Source organism: Streptopelia decaocto (genome assembly GCF_964273445.1).
Source record: "Streptopelia decaocto genome assembly, chromosome: 1".
Classification (NCBI taxonomy): Eukaryota; Metazoa; Chordata; class Aves; order Columbiformes; family Columbidae; genus Streptopelia; species Streptopelia decaocto.
The window spans coordinates 10,501,767-10,525,745 of record NC_138663.1 but is presented as its reverse complement, the minus strand read 5'-3'; the positions used below and the strand labels follow the sequence as shown (position 1 = coordinate 10,525,745).

At 35.0% G+C, this 23,979-nt stretch overlaps 1 protein-coding gene across 1 annotated transcript in view; it reads right to left on the bottom strand.

Moving 5' to 3' along the window:
• The window catches only part of SEMA3E (semaphorin 3E), a gene marked incomplete at its 3' end in the record, with an annotated part of 162,731 nt that extends 143,284 nt beyond the window's left edge, over positions 1 to 19,447 (bottom strand). The window contains exons 1-3 of the mRNA XM_082074888.1: positions 19,337 to 19,447; positions 11,046 to 11,105; positions 5,853 to 5,972 (exon numbers count right to left, since the gene is read on the bottom strand). Of these exons, the coding sequence (XP_081931014.1) occupies positions 5,853 to 5,972; positions 11,046 to 11,105; positions 19,337 to 19,432 (276 nt within the window). The 5' untranslated portion in view covers positions 19,433 to 19,447. The remainder of the gene's footprint in view (positions 1 to 5,852; positions 5,973 to 11,045; positions 11,106 to 19,336) is intronic.
• Positions 19,448 to 23,979: the final 4,532 nt, after the last annotated feature.

Below are 23,979 nucleotides of genomic sequence, written 5' to 3'. Positions count from 1 at the left end.
GTATTCAGACTGGATGATATAATGAATCCTTCTGGTAAAAAAATATACAACACTGTGCTGCTTACTTGGCAGCAGTTCATATATATGAACATTTGATACTGGTTAATTACTAGTTTCACATGAACTATAGACGCATAGGTCTGTAATAAATAAACAGTTTTGTAGTATTTAGGATTACAGATTCAATTCCATAAATAGATTGAGTTTAAAAACCTGCTAAGATTTAGCAGATGGCATTCTAACTGGTGACTTTTTATCCATGCAGAGGGATACTGTGTCTCTCAGCAAGTATTTTCAGGGCAAGAATTTGTCACACATTCTATCTAATGAAGGAATGACCAACACCCATTTCTGTTTGGTCAGTGAAACCAGATGTTCCTCCTCCTTAATCCTCTGGAAACTAAGAGCGGAGATGAGGTAATAGAAAAAAGCATGGAGAGGAAGTAACTGGGTAGCTCATTGTTTGTTTTGATTATAAAACTACGTCAGAAAAAATATCCTAAAATAATAGATATAAATATATGCAACTTTGTTTCTTAACAAAGCTGAAAGAATGACGACATTACCAAATGCTGGTCAAGAAAAGAAGAATTATGTCCTATAAAAAATAAACTGAGATATGACTGGAACATTCTCGCTTAACTTCCATGTCAATTCACTTTTATTTGTTAAAGCAAGAGCTGAGGATCTCATGTTGCCTACATGTGTTTGGGGTAGAGAGCTGAATGGAAAGCTTATTGCACAGTTGAAGTTTATCCTGTTTTTGCTTTCAATCACAGAATATGTAGAAAAATAAGTGCCCCTCCCCACATCCAAAGAAATACTATAGATTAGATCCAATGAATATATTATAGATTAGAAAGAAGAAATTCCAACTTGATGGAACTGTCTTCCAATCAAACAAATATACCTGCTGCTTCGCTGAAGGCAATTCCTTTCTAACAGGCATTAAAGACTTTGAATTTAGAGTGGCTGTTCCCTCATAAGCAGAATCTCATCTGGCTAATTGAAGAGGAAATAGCATAGTAGGAATATATCAGATTAGGAACACCTAAGAGAGACTCTCAGAAACCAGCAGTGCATTTTGTGGAAAGGGTGACTTAGTCCATCAGCCTTCTGAGGTGGGGAACAACAGCTGCAGGCAGTTTACTGAGTTAAATGAGGCATTGAAAATGGTACCCAGCCAGCTCAATGTACATATTAAAAATTTACTATATAGTCTGGAAGAAAAATTCTTCATGCACTGATCTTTCCCACAACTTTCATTCCCTCAGGAGGTTTTGTCAAGCAGAGGTGTCTTCCTCTCCAGGAATCAGATTTATTTTGTTGCCATATCATTTGCAAAAACTTAGGATATTATTTCTGCACATTGTATTCTTTTGAAATTTCTACTCATTTTGCAGGTCCTATGGAGGCAGAGTAATCTCTTTAGCCATATTTGGTAGAACTCCCATCTGGACTTGTTAAAGGTACTTCATGAGTTAGTTAATAAGGCAGTTTGAATTATTGGATGGCCCCTGGAGCACACCTAAAATCTGTTGCTCTGTTGAATAGATAACTCATTAAGATAAAATAATTGCCTGACTGCAGATAGGTTATATGATTTATCTAAGGTTCACATTATTCGTTTAGGGTATTTTGAGCTATACAGAGCAGTAGTGGAGTACTGTTTTATTAGCAGATAGATGTGGAAAAACAGTCTGAAAGTACTTCATTCAGTACTCACGTTCTACTACCAAAACTGAGAAGTTTATATAAATGCAAAGGAAGAGACTGGATGCAGATGCTTTCCCCACCCTCCTTGTTGGTGTCAAAGGCAACAGGAGTGACAAATATCAGTCTGGTGAGAATGAAAGCAGAATATTTTTTTTTCTGCACTTTTCTTATTCTTCTGGACTTGTTTTGAAGCTTTATCACAGATTTTTTTTCTTACAAAGCACACGAAATGTATGTATATTCCATTCATCATGGGAAATTTGGTCTGGAGGGCCTCTGATTCTTACTTTCTTCAGAAAAAAAAACCTGTTGATTTTAATGAAATGAACTCTCCTTCATTTCTGGATGATAGACAAACAGAAACCAGAGGAACCCAAATTTTTCTGACCAGCATGGATTTTTGACATTTAGAAGTAATTCATGAAGTCAGTGACAATGAACTCACTGGTTGGCAATTAACTCACTTAGGGTTTTTTTGACAAGATTTTGTAATATGTTCTTTTGCAAACACCAAGAGTTGTTCTGTCTGCAAAATCAGCACTCCGATTATTCCCAATTTGTAATTTATTTCTAAATACCCAAAAACGTTGGTTAATTTACTGAAATGTTTACATTTGGGAAAGCAACATTCATCAGAGTCAAAGTAATTAGAAAGACAGAAAAAGATAAAAAGCTGCATGTTGCTGTCAGTGACTATAATTGTACATTTTTAGAAAGGTAGTATCTGGCAAGAGCTTTACTCAAATGAACAGCCTTGAACTCCAAAGCAATATCAATTAAAACAATATTACAATAGAATGACTGCAGTATAGCATCTTTCAAATGGACATATAGCGTATCATAAGATTTGTAAGTAATCTGATTTACAAAACCATATATGGTTAGACTCTGGTGGTACAAGTTTGAGGTAGAAGTTAATAAATACAAGATTTATTGCTTGATGTTTTGTATGATCAATAACATAATTATTTATATTAAGACAAAATACATAGTATCATGAAGTTTCTATAACCCATGAAAAACATGAAAGAAGCATTTAAACATATATAATGTGTAATAGTAAAATTTGATTGTGAAATGTTTCAATGCACATTTCAATTACTACATAGTAAGTTAGACTAATATTTTCTAGAGACTAGTTGAGGGAACAAACATTTTAACTGTAGTTTTTGAGAAACTTGGAAGTTCTGATTTTCATTAAGTTCCAAAGATTAATGATCTGCCAATGAGGAAATCAAATTCTGCCTATTTTTGGAGACAAAAAAATCTCCTTTTGGCTTCCCTTCTTGTTGACAAGAGCTCAGTGTTGTGCAAGACAGCTCAACCTGTTTTTGATAAGAAAGTTTGAATTTGTAGTTGCGTAAGAATGCAGGAGGTAGAATGCTCCTTTTCTTAATCTGGATTGCACCTCAAGAAAACATAATAAATACCAGATCAAGATGCCATCCAATATGATTATGATAATGATTTTGAGATACTCTCACTGTTTAAAAGAAAAGTGTTAATGCTTTATTTTCTTACTAAATGGCAATTCATTTGCAATGTGTGTTGCAAGACAACAATGAAATACATTTTCCTGAACACCACGAACAAGAGCCTCAACACATTTTTTTTATTTCAACAGATTGTTTCTCTTTGTCCTGCTCAGTAAATAACAAGAAACAAGGTTGTAGAAAATTAGAGTCCCACTATTCTATCATGCTCTTAAATGCCTGTATCTCTAATTTGAATTTACATACAGTTTGTAATTTAAGAACCGTGCAGTTTGTAGTCGGAGGGTCACACCTTCCCTTTGCCATCAATTGAGGAAGAACTACTGAAACTTATGGTTAAGGTTCCTAAACATAGAGCAAGTATTTCCTCTGTGTTGATACAGCTGATTCATAGTTCCACATGGAAGAGTGAATCTAGCTTCATATGCTACGTTGGCTGGGTATTTAGATACATAGGTGTCTGCAAAGTTTCATTGTTTAAATTTATATAAGCCTCAAATACACCTTGTGCTACTTAAAGAGACTCTGTTCAGAAGCATCGTGCTTTGCAGGTCAAAGTCAGATTTTACTTCTATTTGTAAGTTCAATATATTTAATAAAAAATGTCAACAATATCTAAAAATTGCTACTTTGAGCCACCTGCATATTATGAATTACATTTAACTGCATGTAACTGCATATTATAAACCAGCATTTACCCTTCAAATTAAAAGTCTGAGTTTTACTAGTTTTTGTTTGCTTGTTTTTTAATAAACGTCCTTGGGTCCTGTTTAGAAATAAAATAATATAATTATATCTTTAGGCTTGTTCCATTTGTTATTCTACTTTCCACAACAGTCAGACAGTAAGAAAGAGGCCAGAGAGCTGAGGTGGAATAAGTAGGGGACAGTAATTGGAACTCATTTGTTTAAGATACTCTGGCAAACAGAGACTGAACTGCAGTTTTCTGAGGAAGGATCTTGTCCCTTCACTTCTTGCAGCTACATGATGTCCTTATCGGTGAAAGAAAGCAAGATTACAATTTGCCCATTCGATCACATACCATGTGTTATTTTTAACCTACCATAAACACGGCACCTCTCTTTTTTAATCCTGATGGTCAGCTTTTCAGATAACGGAAACTAATATAGCTACTTATAAGTGTAGCAAATATATTTCCTGATGGTCTACACAGATAGAAAAATGGTAATTTTCCCATGACTTCTGTGTGGGTAAAGTTTCAGAACTTCAGTTTGACGAGGGAGAATAATAAACAAAAAGAAGGGAAAGACAGTGATACATAAGGGGAGCATCATAGGCCACACATTCTAACATATAAGTCTTGTTTCTTGTGTTTTGTTTGTTTGGTTTCTATTTTTATCAGCCTTTTGCTTGTGCTTTCTTAAATAGCATTCCTAAATATACAGACATTGCTTCCTTTAAACTGTACCAGGAAGCATAACAGGAGGTTCATGAGAGGAGCAAAGAAGACATGTTAAGTTGCCTTATTATTAAACTGCTTGTTATTCAGTTCCTTTCTCAATCTTTTTTATTTTTGCAATTCTAAATAACTTCAAGTGTAAGTGCTGCAATGGAGTCTTAACTTCTCAGATGCTTCTGATTTTGCCATCAGTTGGAGATGCACAGCCTGGATTGGATCCTTGGAAGGTCATTTCTGGTTCTAGTATGGTTTCTCAAAGGTTTACATCTTTACTTAAAAAAACTTATTAAAAAAAATTTACTAAAGTAAATACCTCAATTGACTTACAGAAGTACACTTTAAATAACTTTCTATCTGCAATTAAGATTCAGTTCTTCCGGCCAAGTGCTTATTTTAAATCAGCTCCAGCCCCTCTCTTTTCCTATTGTTCTGACTAAAAGACCAATAAATATTAATAATACTGTAGGTATGGGACAAGCCTGAATTGTAGCTTCTTTAACTCATTAGGTACAAAAACTGTCAGTTAAATTTAGAGTACAACAATTTAAGTGATGTAAGGGAAAGAATAAAACAAATTTGGTTTGGAAAGTTTAAGCTGAAATTTGTGAGAAATGAAAACAGGGGAAACAGTATTTGTAAATTGAGAAACTGAGTAATTCTGATGTGGAATAACTGAGAAAAAACAAACAAGCAAACAACACAATTCAAATATAATTTAAAAATGATCTTCAATTTTCTAGGATAAAGGAGAGTTTTTCCAGTCTATCCAACCAAAATGATTCTATAATTTTGTTATATGGGATATGATTTCATTAAAAAAAAAAAAAAACAAAAAAAAAAAACAAAAAAACACACCAAAGAAAATCAACAAAAAGAAACAAACAAAAAAAATATCCCCAACCAACCAGATTTAGCTAAAAATTCTGAAATATTTAATACTTTTTGGCAAGAATTGCTATTTCAGCTTATCTAGTAATAAAATTTTACAATTAAAATGACTTTGAGTTCTTTGCATAATTCTCAAAAATATAACTTCAATCATTATTGAGTTCTTCTAGACACAACTGAATTTTAGACCAGCATTACATTTCATTGCGGAAAATATCTCTTGTATGGTTTGTGTGAGAACTCTGAACACTTGAATTTAAATATTTGTTTACAGCCATAGAAGCTTTGCTGGAATACAGACCAAAAGAGTCACTACTGTAAAATGAATTTCTTACCTCTGATGGATGTCCAGCTCTAATAAAAGTACAGAGCGGATCAAAAGCTCCTGTTCCGCAAGCCAGGAGGTGTGTTCTGTTGTATCGGTGAAGTACACGTATGTAATTTGCACATTCATCCTAGTTTACAAAAAAAACCAAACAAACACAACAAAAAGCACAGGAAAATATTAGCATTTTTTAAAAAAAAATGTTGTTTGTTTTCTTGTTTGTTTATTTGTTTTAATATCTTAGGTGCCCTTAGGTGATACTCTGCATATTGAAACTCTATTCTATTAAATATAACATCTTTGTTCTCCCATTTCATGCTAGTAGCTCAGTGCTGCCAAATTCATAGAGGGACACTTTTGACATGAAAACAAACAAACAAACAAAAGCAAAGACACAAACCCAACAACAACAACAAAAACAAAACAGCAAAAAAACCCCACAAAACAATAACAACAACAATCCAAAACAAACAAACAACAAAAACAAACAAACAAACACAAAACCCAAACAGGTTTAGAGCACTCTTTTATCAGAACTTATTTCAGGTGCTTAACCAAGCAGGTTATTCAGTTTTAACTTACTGCTTATAAGTTTAACTTATACGTTTAACTTATAATTTATTAAGTTATAAACCACACTTTTGTCCTTCTTTAGTCTCAGAGATATTCTGCAAATCTAAATATTTGTTTTACTAAATATTATTAGATGGACTAGTCATTAGACTCAGAGCATGAGATGAGAATAGTCAGCAAATGGCTTCTCTCAAGTTTAATAAAATTTATCTCAAGAAAAATAACACTTTTTTGACTACATTTTTTTCATGAGGCCACTGCATCATTAATTTATTGTGTAATTAATCACTAATCAATATTTTTCTATATTGTATAGTCTCATGCTTTGTCTGTTCCCACTTTTGAAACTCTCCTTTGAAGAAGAAATTATTCATTTCCCTCAGGGCAATACTTTGGGACTCATTAGTGCATTTGCAGCTTCATAAATATTAAAATTAAAAATTTTCAAACATCCCTTTGAGATGCGGGGTCATTATCCTTCCTGTGCTAAACTAGAAATGGTGACAGTGAGATAAAAGTATTCATTGATTGTGGAACTCTAGAGGCTTGGTTTTACAGGCTATTTAACATTTTGCAATAATTTCTATGTTTGGAGAAAAAATTATATGCATTTCCATTAATTGCTCAACAGTTTTGCAACTCAGACTCCGGATTTTAAGACAGTCACATCAAGTTTAAGAAGACAATGATAATGGGATTAATGTTAGCTAACTTTAGCTATTCTAAAATTTATACATGTAATTTATGCTATTCTCCTAGGCTTTTTCAGTAATCAATGAAGAAGGTCATATATCTCCAAAAGCCAATTAATTCTATCCTAAAATGAATGTGTAAAACGGAGTGGAGGAATTTCCAATCTGAAAAATTTTCTGTTCTTTGCTGTTGACTACTCTTGTTTTCAGACTGATATATTTATACAAAAAAAATCCTGGGTCTTATTCACCGTCTGCAAGAACTTAATGCCACAGAAGATGAGTCTGCGGCAAGGCCACAAGCGGAATTCATCTCTCGCAAATCCACGTTGGGCTCAAAACTAAGAAACCATCTTTCTTCTTTCTTCAAACCCTTGCGTCATTCAGTCTAAGTCTTACAAATGCTACAAGAAATACGTAAGGATCTTAAGGAAAATTTCTCCTTTTCTACATGATGGTCCATAATCATTCACCTCGAAGAGATATCATGCTAATTGAAAGAAGCAGGTAACCTACACTGGCAGGTAACTCATTGTGTAATTAAATATTATATATTTGCAAAGGACATATCAACCTTGAAATATCTTGCTTTTGGAATTTCTTAATTCTTAACTAATGTATTCCTTTCTTAAATCAGGAACTTAAAAAAGGAGGTGGTATCCACATGGTCTCTCACCTGGACAAAATTTTAGACTCACTGGAAAAAATCCACAGTTACTCAAATTGTGAAACAAAATGAGAGGACAATGATTTGCGATTAGTAGGATGTGATCCGTTATACATGCATCAGCACTAAAAGACAGAGGCACTCACTTTCTATGTGCTTTCACAAACATTTGTTAGCTGGTGGCAGTAGAATGGAAATACACATGAACTTATGATGCTTTGCAGTTTTTAAATAGATGCTTCACTGGGCACTGATGCTGTCCTTCCTTCTCCCTCCCCTCCATGTATGACCTTCCTGACTTATCCCCTCTGTTCTATCTCAGTGGTGGTCTGGTCTTTATAGTTTTCATTTTTTTCCCACATATCTCTTCAGGGTCTTGATCTTTGTCTCAAAAGCACTGTGGAGGAGGAGAGATCTTAGGACTTTTTTAAATGGGCAAAAAGTACATATTTTTTATTCTGTGCACCTTAATAGAGATGCCTGAAATTTTCTGCAGAAAAACAACAAAAAAAAACCAACAAAAAACAAACAAACAAACAAACAAACAAAAAAAAACCACAACAGGATAAGGCAGATACCAAATATAGAAAAAGTCATTCCAAATGGCTAGACGTTTATCATTTATAAACAAATGAAAAAAGGTGCTATTCTGGGAAGTGTTAGGCAGCTAGGCATTCCTGCTGGCCCCACTAATAATATCCTGTACACATAATGAGGAAGCAATGTATCAGACAAGGGAACATTAAAATAAGTTTTCTTTCTACTATATGAAATAATTAAATGTTGCGGTTGTCTTTAGGAGGTTCTCTAGTCATATTAATAGATCTGTGGAATTTTATTCATCTGAAACTTCTCGATGTGAAGGAGTTAGTCATCCCTACAGAATTTGATTTCCATATCTGAATGTTTTCCAGTTCTGATAAAATAATTGAAAGGATCAAAAGCTCTCACGCCAGAGGCCAACAGGTGTGTTTACTGGCACACTGAATGAGAGCAGAAGGATTTTTTTTTCCTTGGCTTGATTTGGATCAGAAAAGCATGGTCTGAGGTTAAGATGATGTATATGGTATTAACGCAAGGTTTTTCCAACTGTCCTGTTAGGTCTGTTACAAGCTCTCTGCAACTGTGTTTATGACTACAATACCTGAAATTTTGCTGCTGAAAGATGAACTGATAACTATGAAAGGTTGTAAGAACTTGTAAGTGGCCTGTTCTGTTATATAGAAAGAACACATGAAGTACCTCAGCACTGAGATGCCTATTACAACATCCTAAGTTTTACTAAATATTAATTGTGCACTGAGTAACAGATCTTTTGCAAAGGAAAGCAAAGAAAAAACAGTATGGAAATAAGCAAAAAGGTTTGAAAAAACACAAATGAGTATTTCTTTTCTGGGACTTTACATTGTGAAAAAAACAGCATTCAGAACATAGAAATGGCAAAGGGTTGCTTTTAAAACATTATGTTAAGACATCAAGCCAATATTGGTTTATGGCTGAAAAAAATGAAGGTGAAAAGGAAAGTAGTAGGAAAAGTTTTGATTCCAATTTAGATTCCTTTCAGGCTGAACAATGTAGCTTACTGAATACTGAGCATGTAAATGAAAATTATTATGGTTTCCCTGGAATTAATTAATCTTAGCCATTTACGTAGTCCAATACATCATTAGATATCGCGTGAGGATCAGAATATTAATTGGTATTGTTTGGTATTGCCATATTTGGAGGTTTTACAACTTTAACAACTTTTTAAGCGTTTTTCTTTTAAAAAATAGAGACACCTAACTTTCATAGTACAGAGAGATGTGGGAAACATATGAAGTTCTTTAAATGTTCAGTCATTACAATACAAGTTGGAAGACTTATAATAACAGACTGAATTGTAAAAATTTTGAATTTTGGGGAATCTCATGAGTTTGAGGTATATTCCCTTACATTACATTGGAACAACAGTACCTATTTCTATATTTATTTAACACAAAGAGTATTGTCAAAGTGTCAGTAAATAAATTCCATCATGTACTGATGAAGGAATGATGGCAGAGCTTTAACTCTAATAACAGCCTATGCTGAGAGTTAGTGTTACATAAAGCTCAAATAATTTAGGTTTTGGATTCATTTAATACAACCATGAAGTTTGGATAAATTAGATAAGCACTGTTTACAATAAAAGCCACCTAAAATCTCAAGGGTACAAAAGCATTCAGAAAAATGCAATGAACTTTTATAATACCTCAAAATGTATCAGTTCTAGGACAGGTGCATGTAACAACTAAAGCAACTAAAGTATCTTTTTTTTTTTTTCCTTTAAAAAAAAAGGTATTATTTTCCAATCTGGTTCACTGATTTCCTTGACGTGGACAGTTCTCATGCTTGTACTTCAACAGGAATCTTTATAGCTTCCTAATCTTCACTGGGAATATGTTGTGGTTATCATCAAGGTTGCCTGTTTGCTGTGTTTATGGGAAAAATGTGCATGTCCCTTTCCATGTCTATGTTCCTGTTGCTGTAAAACTATCACCATTTTCAAATCCTTTGGTACAATGAGAGCTATCTCAGCTGTGGGATTTATTAGGTGTTGTACTTGCTGTGTGTTTGTGAGGTGAAGATAATGAGCTTGGTGCACAGCAAAACTAAAAACAGCTCCCCCATCCAGAAGAACTTTCATCCTGTGGTGCCAATAATATCAGCTGCTGTATGTCAGTGAGCTTTCAGGTCTTTCCTTGGGAACTCATTACGGTCAAAGCACTAGATCACAAGAGCAGAATAGTTCTGGAGCTCATGAAAACCAAATATTTTTACTAATAAATGACAAAAACCTATAGGACAAAACAATCTGGTGTAAAATTTATAATTACTAATAATTTAACTGCCCTTTGGAAAGTTTTCTAGAGAATGTGAACTTTAAATATAAGTTAGAATGTGCAAAAATTTGAAAGGAGTATGTATCCTACCTGTACGAAAAGAAAGGGAAACAGAAATAGGAAAGGAGAATTTTTAAGGTACCTTCTTTGATATCACCAGAAAAAGAATAAGGAGAAAGTTCACATGATCAAAAGTGTTCATTGCTTGTTTATGAGCTCGTTTGAAAACTAAACTAATTAAACTAATAATTTATTGTGTTCACAATAGTTACACATTTTTAAGCTGCAACACTTAGAATTATATCAGTGCTGTGATCTCTCTGAAGTTTAGGGATGCCTGAATCCTTGTTTTGGGCCAGCCACTGGTATAATTAAAGTAAATTTGATTTGTAATTAATGATACTTACAGCATCTCTTCCTTTAATTATACATTCTTCTGCCTGCAGAGGTGTACTAGGCCAATGGATCTGAGGAAAAAAAAAAATAAAACCAAACATTGAAAATCATTCCGTTAACAGTCTGATCATGTCAGTCCAGCTTTTCCACTACTTTTCATGTGAAAGACTTGTAGAAAAGAATTATAGATTCATAGAACAGCCCAGGTTTGATGGGTTCTCAAAACATCATCCTGCCCAACCTTTTGTGGGAAAGGGAGATTAGATGAGATCATATAGCATCCTGTTTTATCACATCTTTAAATCCTCCAGGTATAGAGATTCCAACATGTCCCCGGGGAAGTTGTTTCAGTGATTAATTGTTTTCACTGTAAAAGATCACTTTATTATTTCCTGGTGCAGCTTGTACCCATTGTCCCTTCTCTTCTCCCTGTGGTTCTTTGTGAAGAGACAGCCTCTGTCCTCTTTGCAACTTTGTAGCCCTTTATGTACTGGAATACTCTGATGAGTTGCCCTGAGCTTTCTCCAGGGAGAAAAGATGTAATTCTTTCAGTCTTTCCTTGTAGAGCAGGTTCTTCAGCCCTTTGGTCATTTTTGTGACCCTCCTTTGAGCCCTCTCCAGTTTTTCCATGTCTTTGTTGAACTGTGGGAACCAGAACTAGACACAGCACTCCAGATGAGGCTTGACAAGAGCAATATCTACACTTTTTATTGTATGTTATAAAGTTTAATCAAGTTCCTGTTACCATGTGAACAGTTTTCAAGTACAAAATTCCAATTTTATATTTAAACATCTATAAAAGCTTACAATAAGGTAAGAAATATTTTTGTTGAAACATAACTTTTTTGCTTAGATTAACTCAGAAAACTGAATACAACAACAGAATTTAAAGGAAGAGAATGTGTGGAACATTTTATATAAATTCAGTAGAAACAACTCTGCTAATTTAACAGTGACTTTCAACATAGGATATTAATTTTGAACAACTGATTTTCTGCCTTAAGTGACACTTAGGAAAGAAAATGGTTTACAGTAAAGTTAATGCGGGTCAGCAATTAACCTCATAGGAGTAGGATCAGCTCTTCACAGTCAGTTAGTGGAAGAGAAGCCAAATTACACAAGCGAGCTGTTTTTCAGCTACTTACTGTATAAAATTTGTGCTTCTTTCCAGATGCATGATTTTTTGTGATGAAAACAGTGTTAATCAATGACTGAGCAGACTGGAATGTTTGCTTCATTTCTTGGAACTTTAAGAAGTGAAAACAAAAACATGTTCACTTTGGTGATATCAAATTTGGCTGAAACCAATTAAGTATCAAAAAAATGGATGTCATCATTAAGAAATTTCTGTCAATAGTCCAATTACAAACTATTCTATCTGGAGAATATTTTAAAATTAAGTTATTCTTCTGCTTTTCTCTCCTCTTTTTTTTTTTTTTTTTTTACTTGAATTAACGTAGTTTTCTTGAAAGAAGTCTAACATAATAATATCTGGGATAAATTATAAGAAAAGTAAATTGCAAGGGAAGAGTGGATACATTATAAATCCCAGAGGCTTGGTGCTTAAAAGCAAGAGATCTTCTACATGTTAGTCTTGTCAGCTTCAACAGACTGTCAGTGTTTAGGTCTCAGTGCCCAAATCAGACCACCTGTGTTTGACACCATCTAAATCTTGCAAGGAACATATTTTAAACAGAATATTTGTTTTCAGTGAGGTGATCTTATAGTCACCTATGTATGATCAGAAGTAACTCTCACCTAGTCTCTGTGTGGTCCGGGGAGGTACCTGAACTCTGCTGAACTCCTATGTGGGCACTCATCCAGTTGCCCTGGTCAGACCACTCCTGGTTCATTCAGTGCAAAACCCAGGGTCCACAGTCATTTACTTTTCTCACTGGTCAAGGATTGAATAGGTAAAAGTCTAGAAGCTGGCAGATGTGAAATCTAGGATCTCCTGAGCCTAAAAGTTTGAAGCTTCCACTTCCCAAAGAAATGTTTTAACTGGTAGGCTAAAATGGGGGTTTGCCCATTTCAAGTGTAGGCAGCTGTTAGGAACAGAGAAACCACAGAGTGAATAAAACACTTGGCTCTGTAACCTAATATTAAATACACTGTGTGTAGGTGTATTTGGTTACTTAGTCCCAGTGCTATTGAAAATATTTTATATGCACATTTTCCACTTAAGACATACCGAATTAAATACATACTCAGAATTAAAAGAAAAAAAGCCAAAGATGTAACTCAGTGTCCCCACTTCGCAGTATCAAATAGCAGCTGCAGTATAAACAACAAGAATTTGGTCCTTAGCATAGAATTATAGAATGAATCAAAGAGTCACAGGATGGTTTTGATTGGGAGAGACCTTTAAAGATCATCTGGCCTAATACCCTTCCACAGGCAGGGTCATCTTTCACTAGATCAGGTTGCTCTAAGCCCTATGCAGCCTGACCTTTTGAGGGGCACAACTCATTACTGGTTTCCACTTGGATATTAAGCCACTGACTGCAACTCTTTCAACACAGAGAACCAGCCAATTCCTTATCCATCCATCAAATCCATATTCTCTAATTTAGAGGTAAGAATGTTGTGGAGGACCATATCAAAGGCCTTACAGAAGTCTAGGTAGATTACATCCATAGCTCTTCCCTTGTCCACTGATGCAGTCACCCCATTGTAGAAGGCCCCTTATTTAGTCAGATGTGATTTGTCCTTGGTGAAGTCTGTCTCTAATCATATCCCCATCTTCTATATGTTTTGATGCATCTTCGAGAAGGATCTGTTCCATGAGCTAATGAGAAGCAGGGGATGTGTGCACAAACCTCTCGCAGACAAGATGGAAGGCTTTGTTCCCTGAGTGAGTTTCTGTAATCAAAAGGCTAATGTGTAACAGGAGCTACCCTCTGTCCCCATACCTACCACTGCTCTTAGGTATTTGCTTTCCAAAGTGACTCCTGAACAAATCCTTCTCCAAATGATGTCCTGGTTCTGTGTTTGTTCATCTGTATGCATCTTCTCTATTGGTATACTTATAATAGCTTATCTTAGAAAAAGATACCTAATAGAGGAAAAAGAAAGGCAGACATCTCTGTATCTTTTCCTCAGGCTGTGTAGAGAGGTAGGAATCTATCTTAGATTCTCACAGCAAACTGCTCGCCTCTAAGGCAAGTCCATGCCGCTGCCTGAAGTAGATGGGCCTGAATTATGACTTTAGTAATGCATGAGTCTTTTGAAGAAGCTTTTCTATCCAGAAATTATTTTTGAGGCTCACAACTCTTAAAAGCTTATAAGTCTCAAAATAAATTAGCATTAAGATTTTAATTTCTTCAAAAATATTTTAGACTAAAAAAATCTGCATATCAGATTTTGCTATCCTATCCTATCCCATCATATTGCGTATTATATGGCATATCCTCTAAACAGTAGTGAAAAATGTCTGTAGTAAATAAAATGTTCTGCAGAACATAAAGAAATATTTTATTGTTTTTTAATCTTGAGCTCATCATGAGGATTTTTTAACACAGTTAAAACAGCTGAGGAAAAGCTCCTCGGTCTGTTATGATCATTTGCAAAGAAAGCCATAGTAAGTGGCTCATGGCAGTGATACTTTAATAAGGTGTGCTTACTGTACTTAACTATATTTGTGTAATTATTGCTGTTTTACTTAACTAACATAACATAGGTTGTGTTTGCACTGCACGGAAATCCAGATATTAATCAGCTGTGGTGGTAGCCTTTAGCCTGCCACATATTATTTTTCCTGATGTTTATGCTTTAGAGTTATGACAACTACCAGCTTTAACTTTGTATTGATTCTTTGCCAGGAATTCAATCTTATGGCAAACTGTCAATAACTATTGTTGGGAATTTTTCCTGCACACCTAGACTGGAATAACCACGCTAACATACATTTCACTGGGCTGCACGTTTGACATAATTATTAGCTTGGACATAATTTTTCAAACCTTTTCACTCCTGCAGATTACTGTGAAGTAAATGTTTAAATTGTTTGTTTAGTGATATTTTCTCATCTTGCATTATCACACTATTATCCTTGAGAGCTGGATGATATAAATTTGACACTGTCTTTAAATGAAAGGGAAAAACTACTTTTAAATATACTTCTCATGGGAAAAAAATGAATTATAAGACAGTACAGACAACAGCTACTGAGCAAATTCAGATAGGGGGAAAACTTTAATTGGAGATGGAGTGCTAATTAGTGCCTCCAAACAGCTTCCTTATTCAGTCACTAGCCTCAAAAAACAAGATGGCATGTCTAATGAAAACTAATTTCAGGAAATTTTATGAGCTTTATAGCACTTCAGGACAAAATAGACTACTGTGTGAGCTAGTCTGAACTCAAGTATATGACAAGAACAATTAAGCCATTCAACTATCCCAACCCTGTTTAAGTCAATAAAGAGTGCTTAATTAACACATAACTTGTGTTGGGCTGAAGCACAAATTCTGTGAAGTATCTGATTATGATTAGTTATTATATATATGTTATCAACAAATACATAGCCAGCTTGTCTCTTGGGAGGTAATTCCCATGGATAATTGAACTCTCTGCTAAACCGTGTGCTTCTTGTTTCAGTTTGAATATACTTACATTCCTACACAGTATTCAAAGAAGACTTAAGCAAACCCTTTTCTTGCAGACCTGTGTTGAGCCAGTTCTGGAGTGGAGATAGAGTTAGCTTCACTAGAGGCAGGATATATTATGAGGGCTCTGTATTTTATTGCAACAGAGGTGTAAAGCCTAATCTGGAGCTATCTCATACTAGATCAGAAACAGCAGATTGAAATCTACCTGCACAAGCCTATTTACAGAAGTAGAAAGGCTTCTCTGAAGAGCAAGACCTTCATAAGCCCTTTGAAGAAGCAGCTAGGAAGAAAGAGTATCTATAAGGAGTTTGTGGACAAGAGAAGAAAAGTAGAAACAAAGGTCATCCTTCTCTATGAGCTGTTAGACCAGTGGTGATGAACTACTGGCATAGATTCAAGTTTGCTGTCAACAAAGATCTGCTCTGGCAACAATTACAACGAACTGAAATGCTTTTTAAAACAAATTTGGCACCAGATATCAAAGAAAGTTCTCTCTCAGTGTGTTATATCATTACAAACCTTAAAGACTTTGGATCAAATCCCAAACAAGTATTAATAAAAAGTTCGATTCTGAAGATGGTGTCAAAAGGAATGAGATCTTATGAAAAGCAAAGGTCACATGGAGGGTACCTCCGAAGCTTCAGCATTACACAAGGTTTCAAGTGCTTCTGTGTTTTAATGCTCTGTAAATATTGATATCCACATTTTATATTCTCCCTCATTCTTGCTGTTGATAGTGTTAGGGCATTCTTCTTGTAGAAACCAAGGCACATGAGCAACTTTGTTTCAAAACCTTCTGGTAATCTATGTTAAATACTCTAAGCAAGAAAATTTTTGTGTATGTTATATGAAAGGAGCGACATAAGAGTACCAAAAAATTGCAAAGTAGACAAATGAAATATAATTTGACTAATGGAACAGTGAGACTCTGTCAAAGAAGACATGGAAGGTCTATGCCACAGTTGTGAGCTCAACACAAATTTTTGGACTCCCTGACCAATGCAAGAATGACATCAGTAGTTTTCTTCTCCAAAAGATTTTTCCTGTCTTGTGTGTATCCTTTCTTTACTGAATATGGAAAGTGGTCAGGATAATATATGCTTAGTGTGACATTGGTAGATATAGGCACAAATAGATAATAGCTTAGGTGAAAAAAGCTATAATCTACCCACAGAGTGTTGATTTCTATTTGAAAGATGAAGTGAACTGAACCTTAAGAAAAGATGTAGTCTATTAAATGGAGATTTACAGGATGCATACCTCATATGCATCACAAGTTGAATTTTTTTTTGGAAATGCTGGATTACTTTGGCAGTCAATAGGTCTCAGTGCAAAAGCATTTTATATCCATTTAGCATGTGGTTGTTTTTCTTTAGGGGTCTTCTAATATACTTGCTATAACCAAATTACTATGTCATTTTTTAGCAAAAGACATACATCTCTGATTGGAAATGGGTTTTACTTTGGTTTTTAGAGAGCATATTCATATTCCAAATCATGGAAAAAGGATGGCAATGAATTAAAACACATAAACTTTTCTAGAACACAGAGGCTGAAAAAGATCTATGCAAATCTGCCCCAAAGCTACCAACTTTATGAAACATTTCTTTTGCAACTAGTGACTCATACTGATTACCAGAGAGAGAATAAAACTCAGGAACTTGCCTCCACTCTTGCATTATAACTGGTTCAGACTAATTTATCTAAATTCTTCAGTTTGGATGAAAAGGTCAAAGGCTAATCAATACGCAGTCAAAGGCAGCTTAATGAAGAACTTTGGTAATAATGAATAAACCAGTCTCTAAATTCCAGGAACTTCCCTCAATGTATCTCAGTAATTAAGCTTCCATACAAAAGAAATCTTTCATTGCACACTTTTGCTGGTAGTGCTGTAAGACAATCATGTTTTCCCTGGTTGTCACTGAATGAGATCAGCACTAACACTAGGAAAAGAGAAAAGGATCATCACAGTTGCATTCAAGGGAGCTAAGTCACAGTGAGGTCATGTTTCTAAACATGCTAGGTCAAGCCCCATTTATTCCAGTTTCTCATCTTTTGCACATCATAAAAGTAGGCAAGTGGGAAAGAAGAGCTTCCATTAATTTGTCATACTCTGTACACAGGTCTCAAGACAGAGAGTATGGTTTCAGAGGAAATGACTGCTCTTCCATCTAAAAACAACAAGAAGGAGAGCAACGACCTTCAAGAATGTGCCCTGATGGATCAATGGTGGTTGGACAGAAACATAAAGTGGTCTACCCTGTCATCTTTCCTCACACAGATTTACTGCCAAACGGGGAAGAAGAGAGGAAGAAAAAAGCTCATTTTATAGAAAAAAAACCTGCTTCCTGAATGTTTTCATATCCCTGAGCTCTACTGTCTTGTCACAGGATATTAATAATTTTTATCAAATAGAAAAGGAGTTAACTCATGTCTCACTGTGGAGGAGCAAACTCAGTACATAACATTGCTCTCTGAGGAGTTAAAAAATTATATATATATTTTTAATGTAGATAAATTCTCATATGGCCTCCCTGAGTATATCCATTTCCCCATATCTAGAATTGTCTTTCCAAAAATGTTTATAAAAAGGACAAAGCATAACATATCTGTTCACAGCAGAGGAATATGCTAATTGCACTCTGAGATAAGAAAGGTTGCTTATGGTAAAGTTTTCCTGAGTGTTGGCATGAGAATAGTGATATTCACTTAAAACAAGGGAGCAGATTAAAAAAAGAATTTGAAACATCAGTGGTCAGTGCAGTATGGAAATCAACAAAAAATATATTTCTCCAGAGTGGCTTTATTTACTCACTTTTTCATTTATTTATTAATTTGAGAATTAATTAAAATTTATTAAAATACCTTGGGGAAGTTTCAAAAAGTAGATAAGGAAAACTCTAGAATATTTCAAGACATCACTTAGCCACAGTCAAGATGGTTGAGGTAGGAACAATGCTCCTATCAGCTTCCTTTGCCACCACATGCTTCCAATCCCAGCTGCCAAGGGCAGAAGTAAGTAAGGAAGCCAAATCTCACACCAGCTCAAACTCCAGCCTCTCCGCTTCAGTTGCCAGTTTGCCAATCAGTTGTGGTTTCTATGACATTCCAAGCTCTCTGGTAGGATTATGACTTAAACCACCTTTCTCCCACAAACCACTGAGTAGACTTCAAATGGTAATTTCAGTCACTACTTAATAGCACCTCTGGCTCAAATTCAATGCAACATCCAGTTTCTAAAGAGGGCTAAAAATTAGCTGCATGGATTATGCTGCAATTGAGTACTTCTTACCAATTATGTGCTAAAATCTTTATATTTTTTTAATGTTTTTTTTCTGTTTCTGTGACAAAGTCCCCCATAAATGCCAGGGAGAAATTATTCCTTGATAATATCATGGAAATACAGAAATCAAATATGCACTAAATGTGAGAAGGTCTCAAGGTCTGTAAACATTCTGAAAAACAGTGAAAAATATATGTCCCCCAGATTTGTCTTTCTAGAGTGACCCTTACAGGTTACTACTGGGAAAAAAATAGTAATTAGCGTATTTTTCTTAAATGCTAACATGACCTTAAAATTCATGCACAAAACATCTACAAAAACTCAATTATCTCATTTCCTGTCATGCAAGCTGATATTCTGTGCTACACATTATGACACAGACTGACTAATATATATAGCTTTTTACTCCACCTCTCGATAGTTGTCGCTGATTCGATCCAAACTGAGGGAATACAAGAGGTCTCTTCCTCCAACGAACAGTCGCTCTTGATACTCATCCAGCAGCATAATATGAAGACCAAGATATCCAAATGGGCTATGAAAGACTGACGTCCTGTTTAAATCCCAGAGCTCTGAAACACAATCAGAGTGTGTATGATAAATACCAAACAGCTTAGCTTTCATGGCTTCATTTTCATATCCTCCTACGGAACTAGACAACAAGTTGTGGGACATTAAAATGCTAATCATATAATTTTTGGGTAAAAAAGAGACATGAAACACCTGGGAACAATTTTCAAAATAAGCCAGCTTTCCAGGAGTTTTGTGTGTGAATCTTTATATAATAATCTTTGTGCCCAATATTTCATGAGATGGGGAGGGGGGAAATAGGTTTTCTCTTTAACATTTTCTGAAAAGGAGAAAACACTGATTATAACATTAACTGCAAATAGGAAAAAAAAAAAAATGAACTGTTGGAAATTTAAAAAATTCCTGCAAGTTTTCTCCTTGTCTTTCCCTTAGGCATGTCAAACTACAGGTTTTTACTGTACATACTACACTGTTCTGGTTTTGCATTTTGAGGGGGCTGGGGTTGCTTGTTTTAAGCCCAGCACTCTCTCAGTTCACTGAAAATATTGCCTCTAAATTCAGTTAGAACAGCACGAAATCTGTAAAATGCATATTCACAATTTTCCAAGTGATTACCGATTTTGTCAAGAAATACAGTGACTAGATAAGGAAAGTGAGGCTTAGCTGCACTTGATCCAGGCTAAAGTCATTTCCACAGAGAAAGAGAAATTCATCCTGGGTAATGTTGCAGAAACTTGGAATCAAGCCTCAGGAAGCAAGGAAGAGTCAAGCACAGGGGTCTTTCTGCACTCTCGAGCAGATGGTGCAGATCGCAGCCTGGCTTGCAGCAGGCCTGAGAGGCTGAAAATCATTTTGCTGTCAGGAAGAATCAAAAGTAGTCATTACAGAGAGTACCTTAGGACTGCCTCCAAAACAGCGGAGCTGGGACTGGGGGACAACAACTATGGTTCTATGTCTATATTGAGGTGATTTTTTTTCATTTTGAAGAAACAAAAATCACTCTTGGTAAAAGCTATTAAATTCCTTTTAGCTTATCCTCACAATTACCACTAAACATAACTTTTCCAATTGTGTGGATGTGGCCAGCATCTGATGTTGGGAGAAGTGGGGTTCTCCCAGAGCTAGCAAAGACAACAAATATGCCCTCATCCAGTTTGGGGTGGAGGCTCCAGCTTTTGTGCCACACCAGCAGCTATGTTCGTTCATCCATGCAGCACCTTGTCAGCCACATAGAGGCCACAGCTCATCTTCTGCAAGGGGACTGGTCCTACATGCCAGAGAAGGTCCTTGCACAAGTCTGTTACATCCACAAAAAGATTTAGCATGAGCAATTTTCCTCATGAGATACACTATTAATATCCTAAAGTATAGAAAACACAACAAATATTTTGAGACAAGGTAAGAAATTTAGCATTCAATGAGGATATTAATTTAATCCAACAAATTGCCACAATTTCATTTTAAATTATTATTTATATTGCTTGTGTGATGACAAGGAAATGTAATAATAGGATAAATGTGTTTTGTTCCATTTTTGACTTGGTTTCATTCAAATCAACAGAAGCTGAGAGCAGCTAGTCTCTGGAAGCTGTTTCTCTAGATGATAAAATTTCTATTAAAGAAGTCATACTAGAAATTCAGTCTCACAACTGATTTTTTCCTGAGCTATATTCATAAAGAACCTATTGATTAACTAGCTGTGGAGAATAATGTTATTATCTAGGCTTTCCATAATTTTCTTTTTTTCTCTGTAGAGGTCAAAACACTTTGTACCTCGGTATGATGTGCCTCATTTAACAATGGGAAAACTAAGTCACTGAGAGGAGCATCATGATGAGCAGAACAAGAGCCATTTGTCTAAGCTTTGCATACTAACCAGTGAACATATACCCATTATTTGAGAGTGATACACTCAGCACACAACTATAACACATAGCAATGTGGAAATGGTGCTTTCAAAGCAAGCTTCTTGTCAAGAAAATCCCTTAGACTGCTATTTCAGAAGAAATTACTTGATTGTGTTCAGATTAAAAATGGAATGAAAGCAGAACTAGAAATATTCTTTTGGTCCTAAATAAAGCCACTCTTTATTTGCAAAAATACAGAACATCCAATATGTTTTATATTTGAGTCAGTCTTGGAGTTAAAAAAATTGCATTTTAAATTATAGTTACATGCAAGGCACAAAAGGATACTGTGGTATCTTTCCCTGATTTATCTCCATGTTGTCCTGAAGGCAAATTTTTCACAAATGAGACAGTATTTCTTTACATAGATCAGAGATATCACTCACATGATCTCAATGAGAACACAAGACACAACAAACAGTCCTCTACCTGATCTTGTACACTGCTAACTACTCATTTAAGACTCAGTCCTGCCAGGTACACTTACAACTCTCATTGTCTTAAGTGAAAGTTGAGAATATAAAACATTTTTCAAGATGAAACTTGTAAAAAGATGTCAGCTTTTTATTGAGTTTCTCTAGATCTCTGTGACAAAAAGCCCTTCCTTTATAAAGATCTTGTGTAAAGAAGTAAAAAGCAAGAGAAAAAGAGGATGAATTGTTCAGGTAGTGTATGTTGTTACTGCCTAACACAGGACAAAAGAGAAAAGACCATTCCTACTCCTATCTTTTGGTAAAAACAGAGGTTCAAGTTGCCTCAGTGTACTAATCCTCAAATTTGAAAAAATGTTATTTATTCTTGTACTATAGTGTTTTGTCATTTTAATCTAAAAGCTCAACACTATAACTAAAACTGCACCGTAACAGTAAAAACAATATTTTACTCAACAAAGAAAGGACTGCTTCAATATTTACATATTCCTATATGGCACTTCGCTTGCTTGTGGAAGCCTTAAAACAAGTTTGGGATGCTAGGCTACATTTTATAAGAGAAAAAAATCTTATTTCTTGTTGCTATAAATGTTGGGAACAAACTTGAAGGTTTGTTCTATGTCTGCCAGAGCTTACTGGTGAATATTCGGACTGGTCTTGCTTACCACACTTTCTCTTAAATCTACTTTGGTGAACATATTCATATTAAATCCTCTTTGACAAGATGAATTCTGTTAGCTATTTGTCAAGCAATGTTATTTATATTCATAATAGCTTCAATTTCTTGAATGATTTAATGATCAATATTTTATTATTTCTAACTTCTAAGACTGTGTTAAAGCAGCAATTTCTTCTATTATAAAAAAAAAAAAGTCACAATTTTAATATCCTATTTTGAATTTTTTAATATAAATGCTTGATAACTAAAATATGCTTGGGACAGTAAATTCAAAAACCTCATTGTTGCTCCACAGCAACAGGAGTATAGCAAGTTCTCCTGTATAACATGTTCTCAGAAATTAAGCATGTCTTGAGTAAGATATAACTTTCAACTTTTAATATAGACAAATATCACTACAGATGTTTTTTTGGATTTTGTTTTGTTTTGTTTTTTTCCTCAAGGAGTGAAAAAGCTGATGTTGCTCTGCTTCGTTTTTCGTAACATTACATCACCACAACTGCGCAAATCTATTGCTTTTGCCCTTTTTTGCCCTCATAAAAATCTTTGGTTCCCCTTTTAAATTCTGCAGAAGTATAGCCTCACCTCCCACACTACTTCATTTTACAGAACATTCTTCCGGCAAAGATGTTTTCCAGATGCAATCACTGACAAATGAGTCTGGCACTCTGAACATTTTGAGTACATAAGGTGGACATCTCAGTGCTGCTTTACAGGAAGGGGTAATGACTGGGGTTGCCTTCTGTTCTCATCTATAATGTAAAAGGCTAGAGATATAAAATCTAGGTAATATTAACACCTGAATGACATTTTTTGTTTCCAATTTTCAGCATAGTCTTGAAATACACATATTAGAGTGGAACAAGTTTTACAAGAATTTGGTGAGGCTTCTGTAATTTAGGTAATTCAGCTTTTTGGTATATAACTGAGAAGTGATAACCAAAATCTGCTTATATGTGACAAGAAAGAGACAGAAACAAAAAGGATGAAAAACAAAAAGGAGACCTAGGAGACTCCCTGAAATATCCGTGACAGTCTATGAACTACAGTTTAATAGTAAGATCAGGCAATGTAACAATCTTTCAGTTTTAAAGCACCAGTACTTTCAGGTAGATTTTTATTCAAGGGTACTCTAAAGAGTCATCCGTCAGAAAGACAAAAATATAATCTTACAAGTGGTTGGATCTTTCTAACAAGGTTAAGACCTCTAACTGGCAATATTCCATATGAAATTGTTAACAGGAGTCAGAAGTTTTCTTCCCTAAGAAAAAAAAAGAAACAAACCAAAACTCCCCCACACGCACACAAATTATGCTGCTGAATATGAGGTAATGCATTAGCAATTTTTACTTTCCTGTGCTCACAGTCGTCAGTCATCTATATTGCTGCAACAATAATTATAGAGTTGTGATAGTGATTGATAGGTAATGGAAGGATACACTAACTCAGGTGAACCAGCAAGCAACAGAACCAACTGAGCAATGGAAAACAGGACAGTGTAAATTG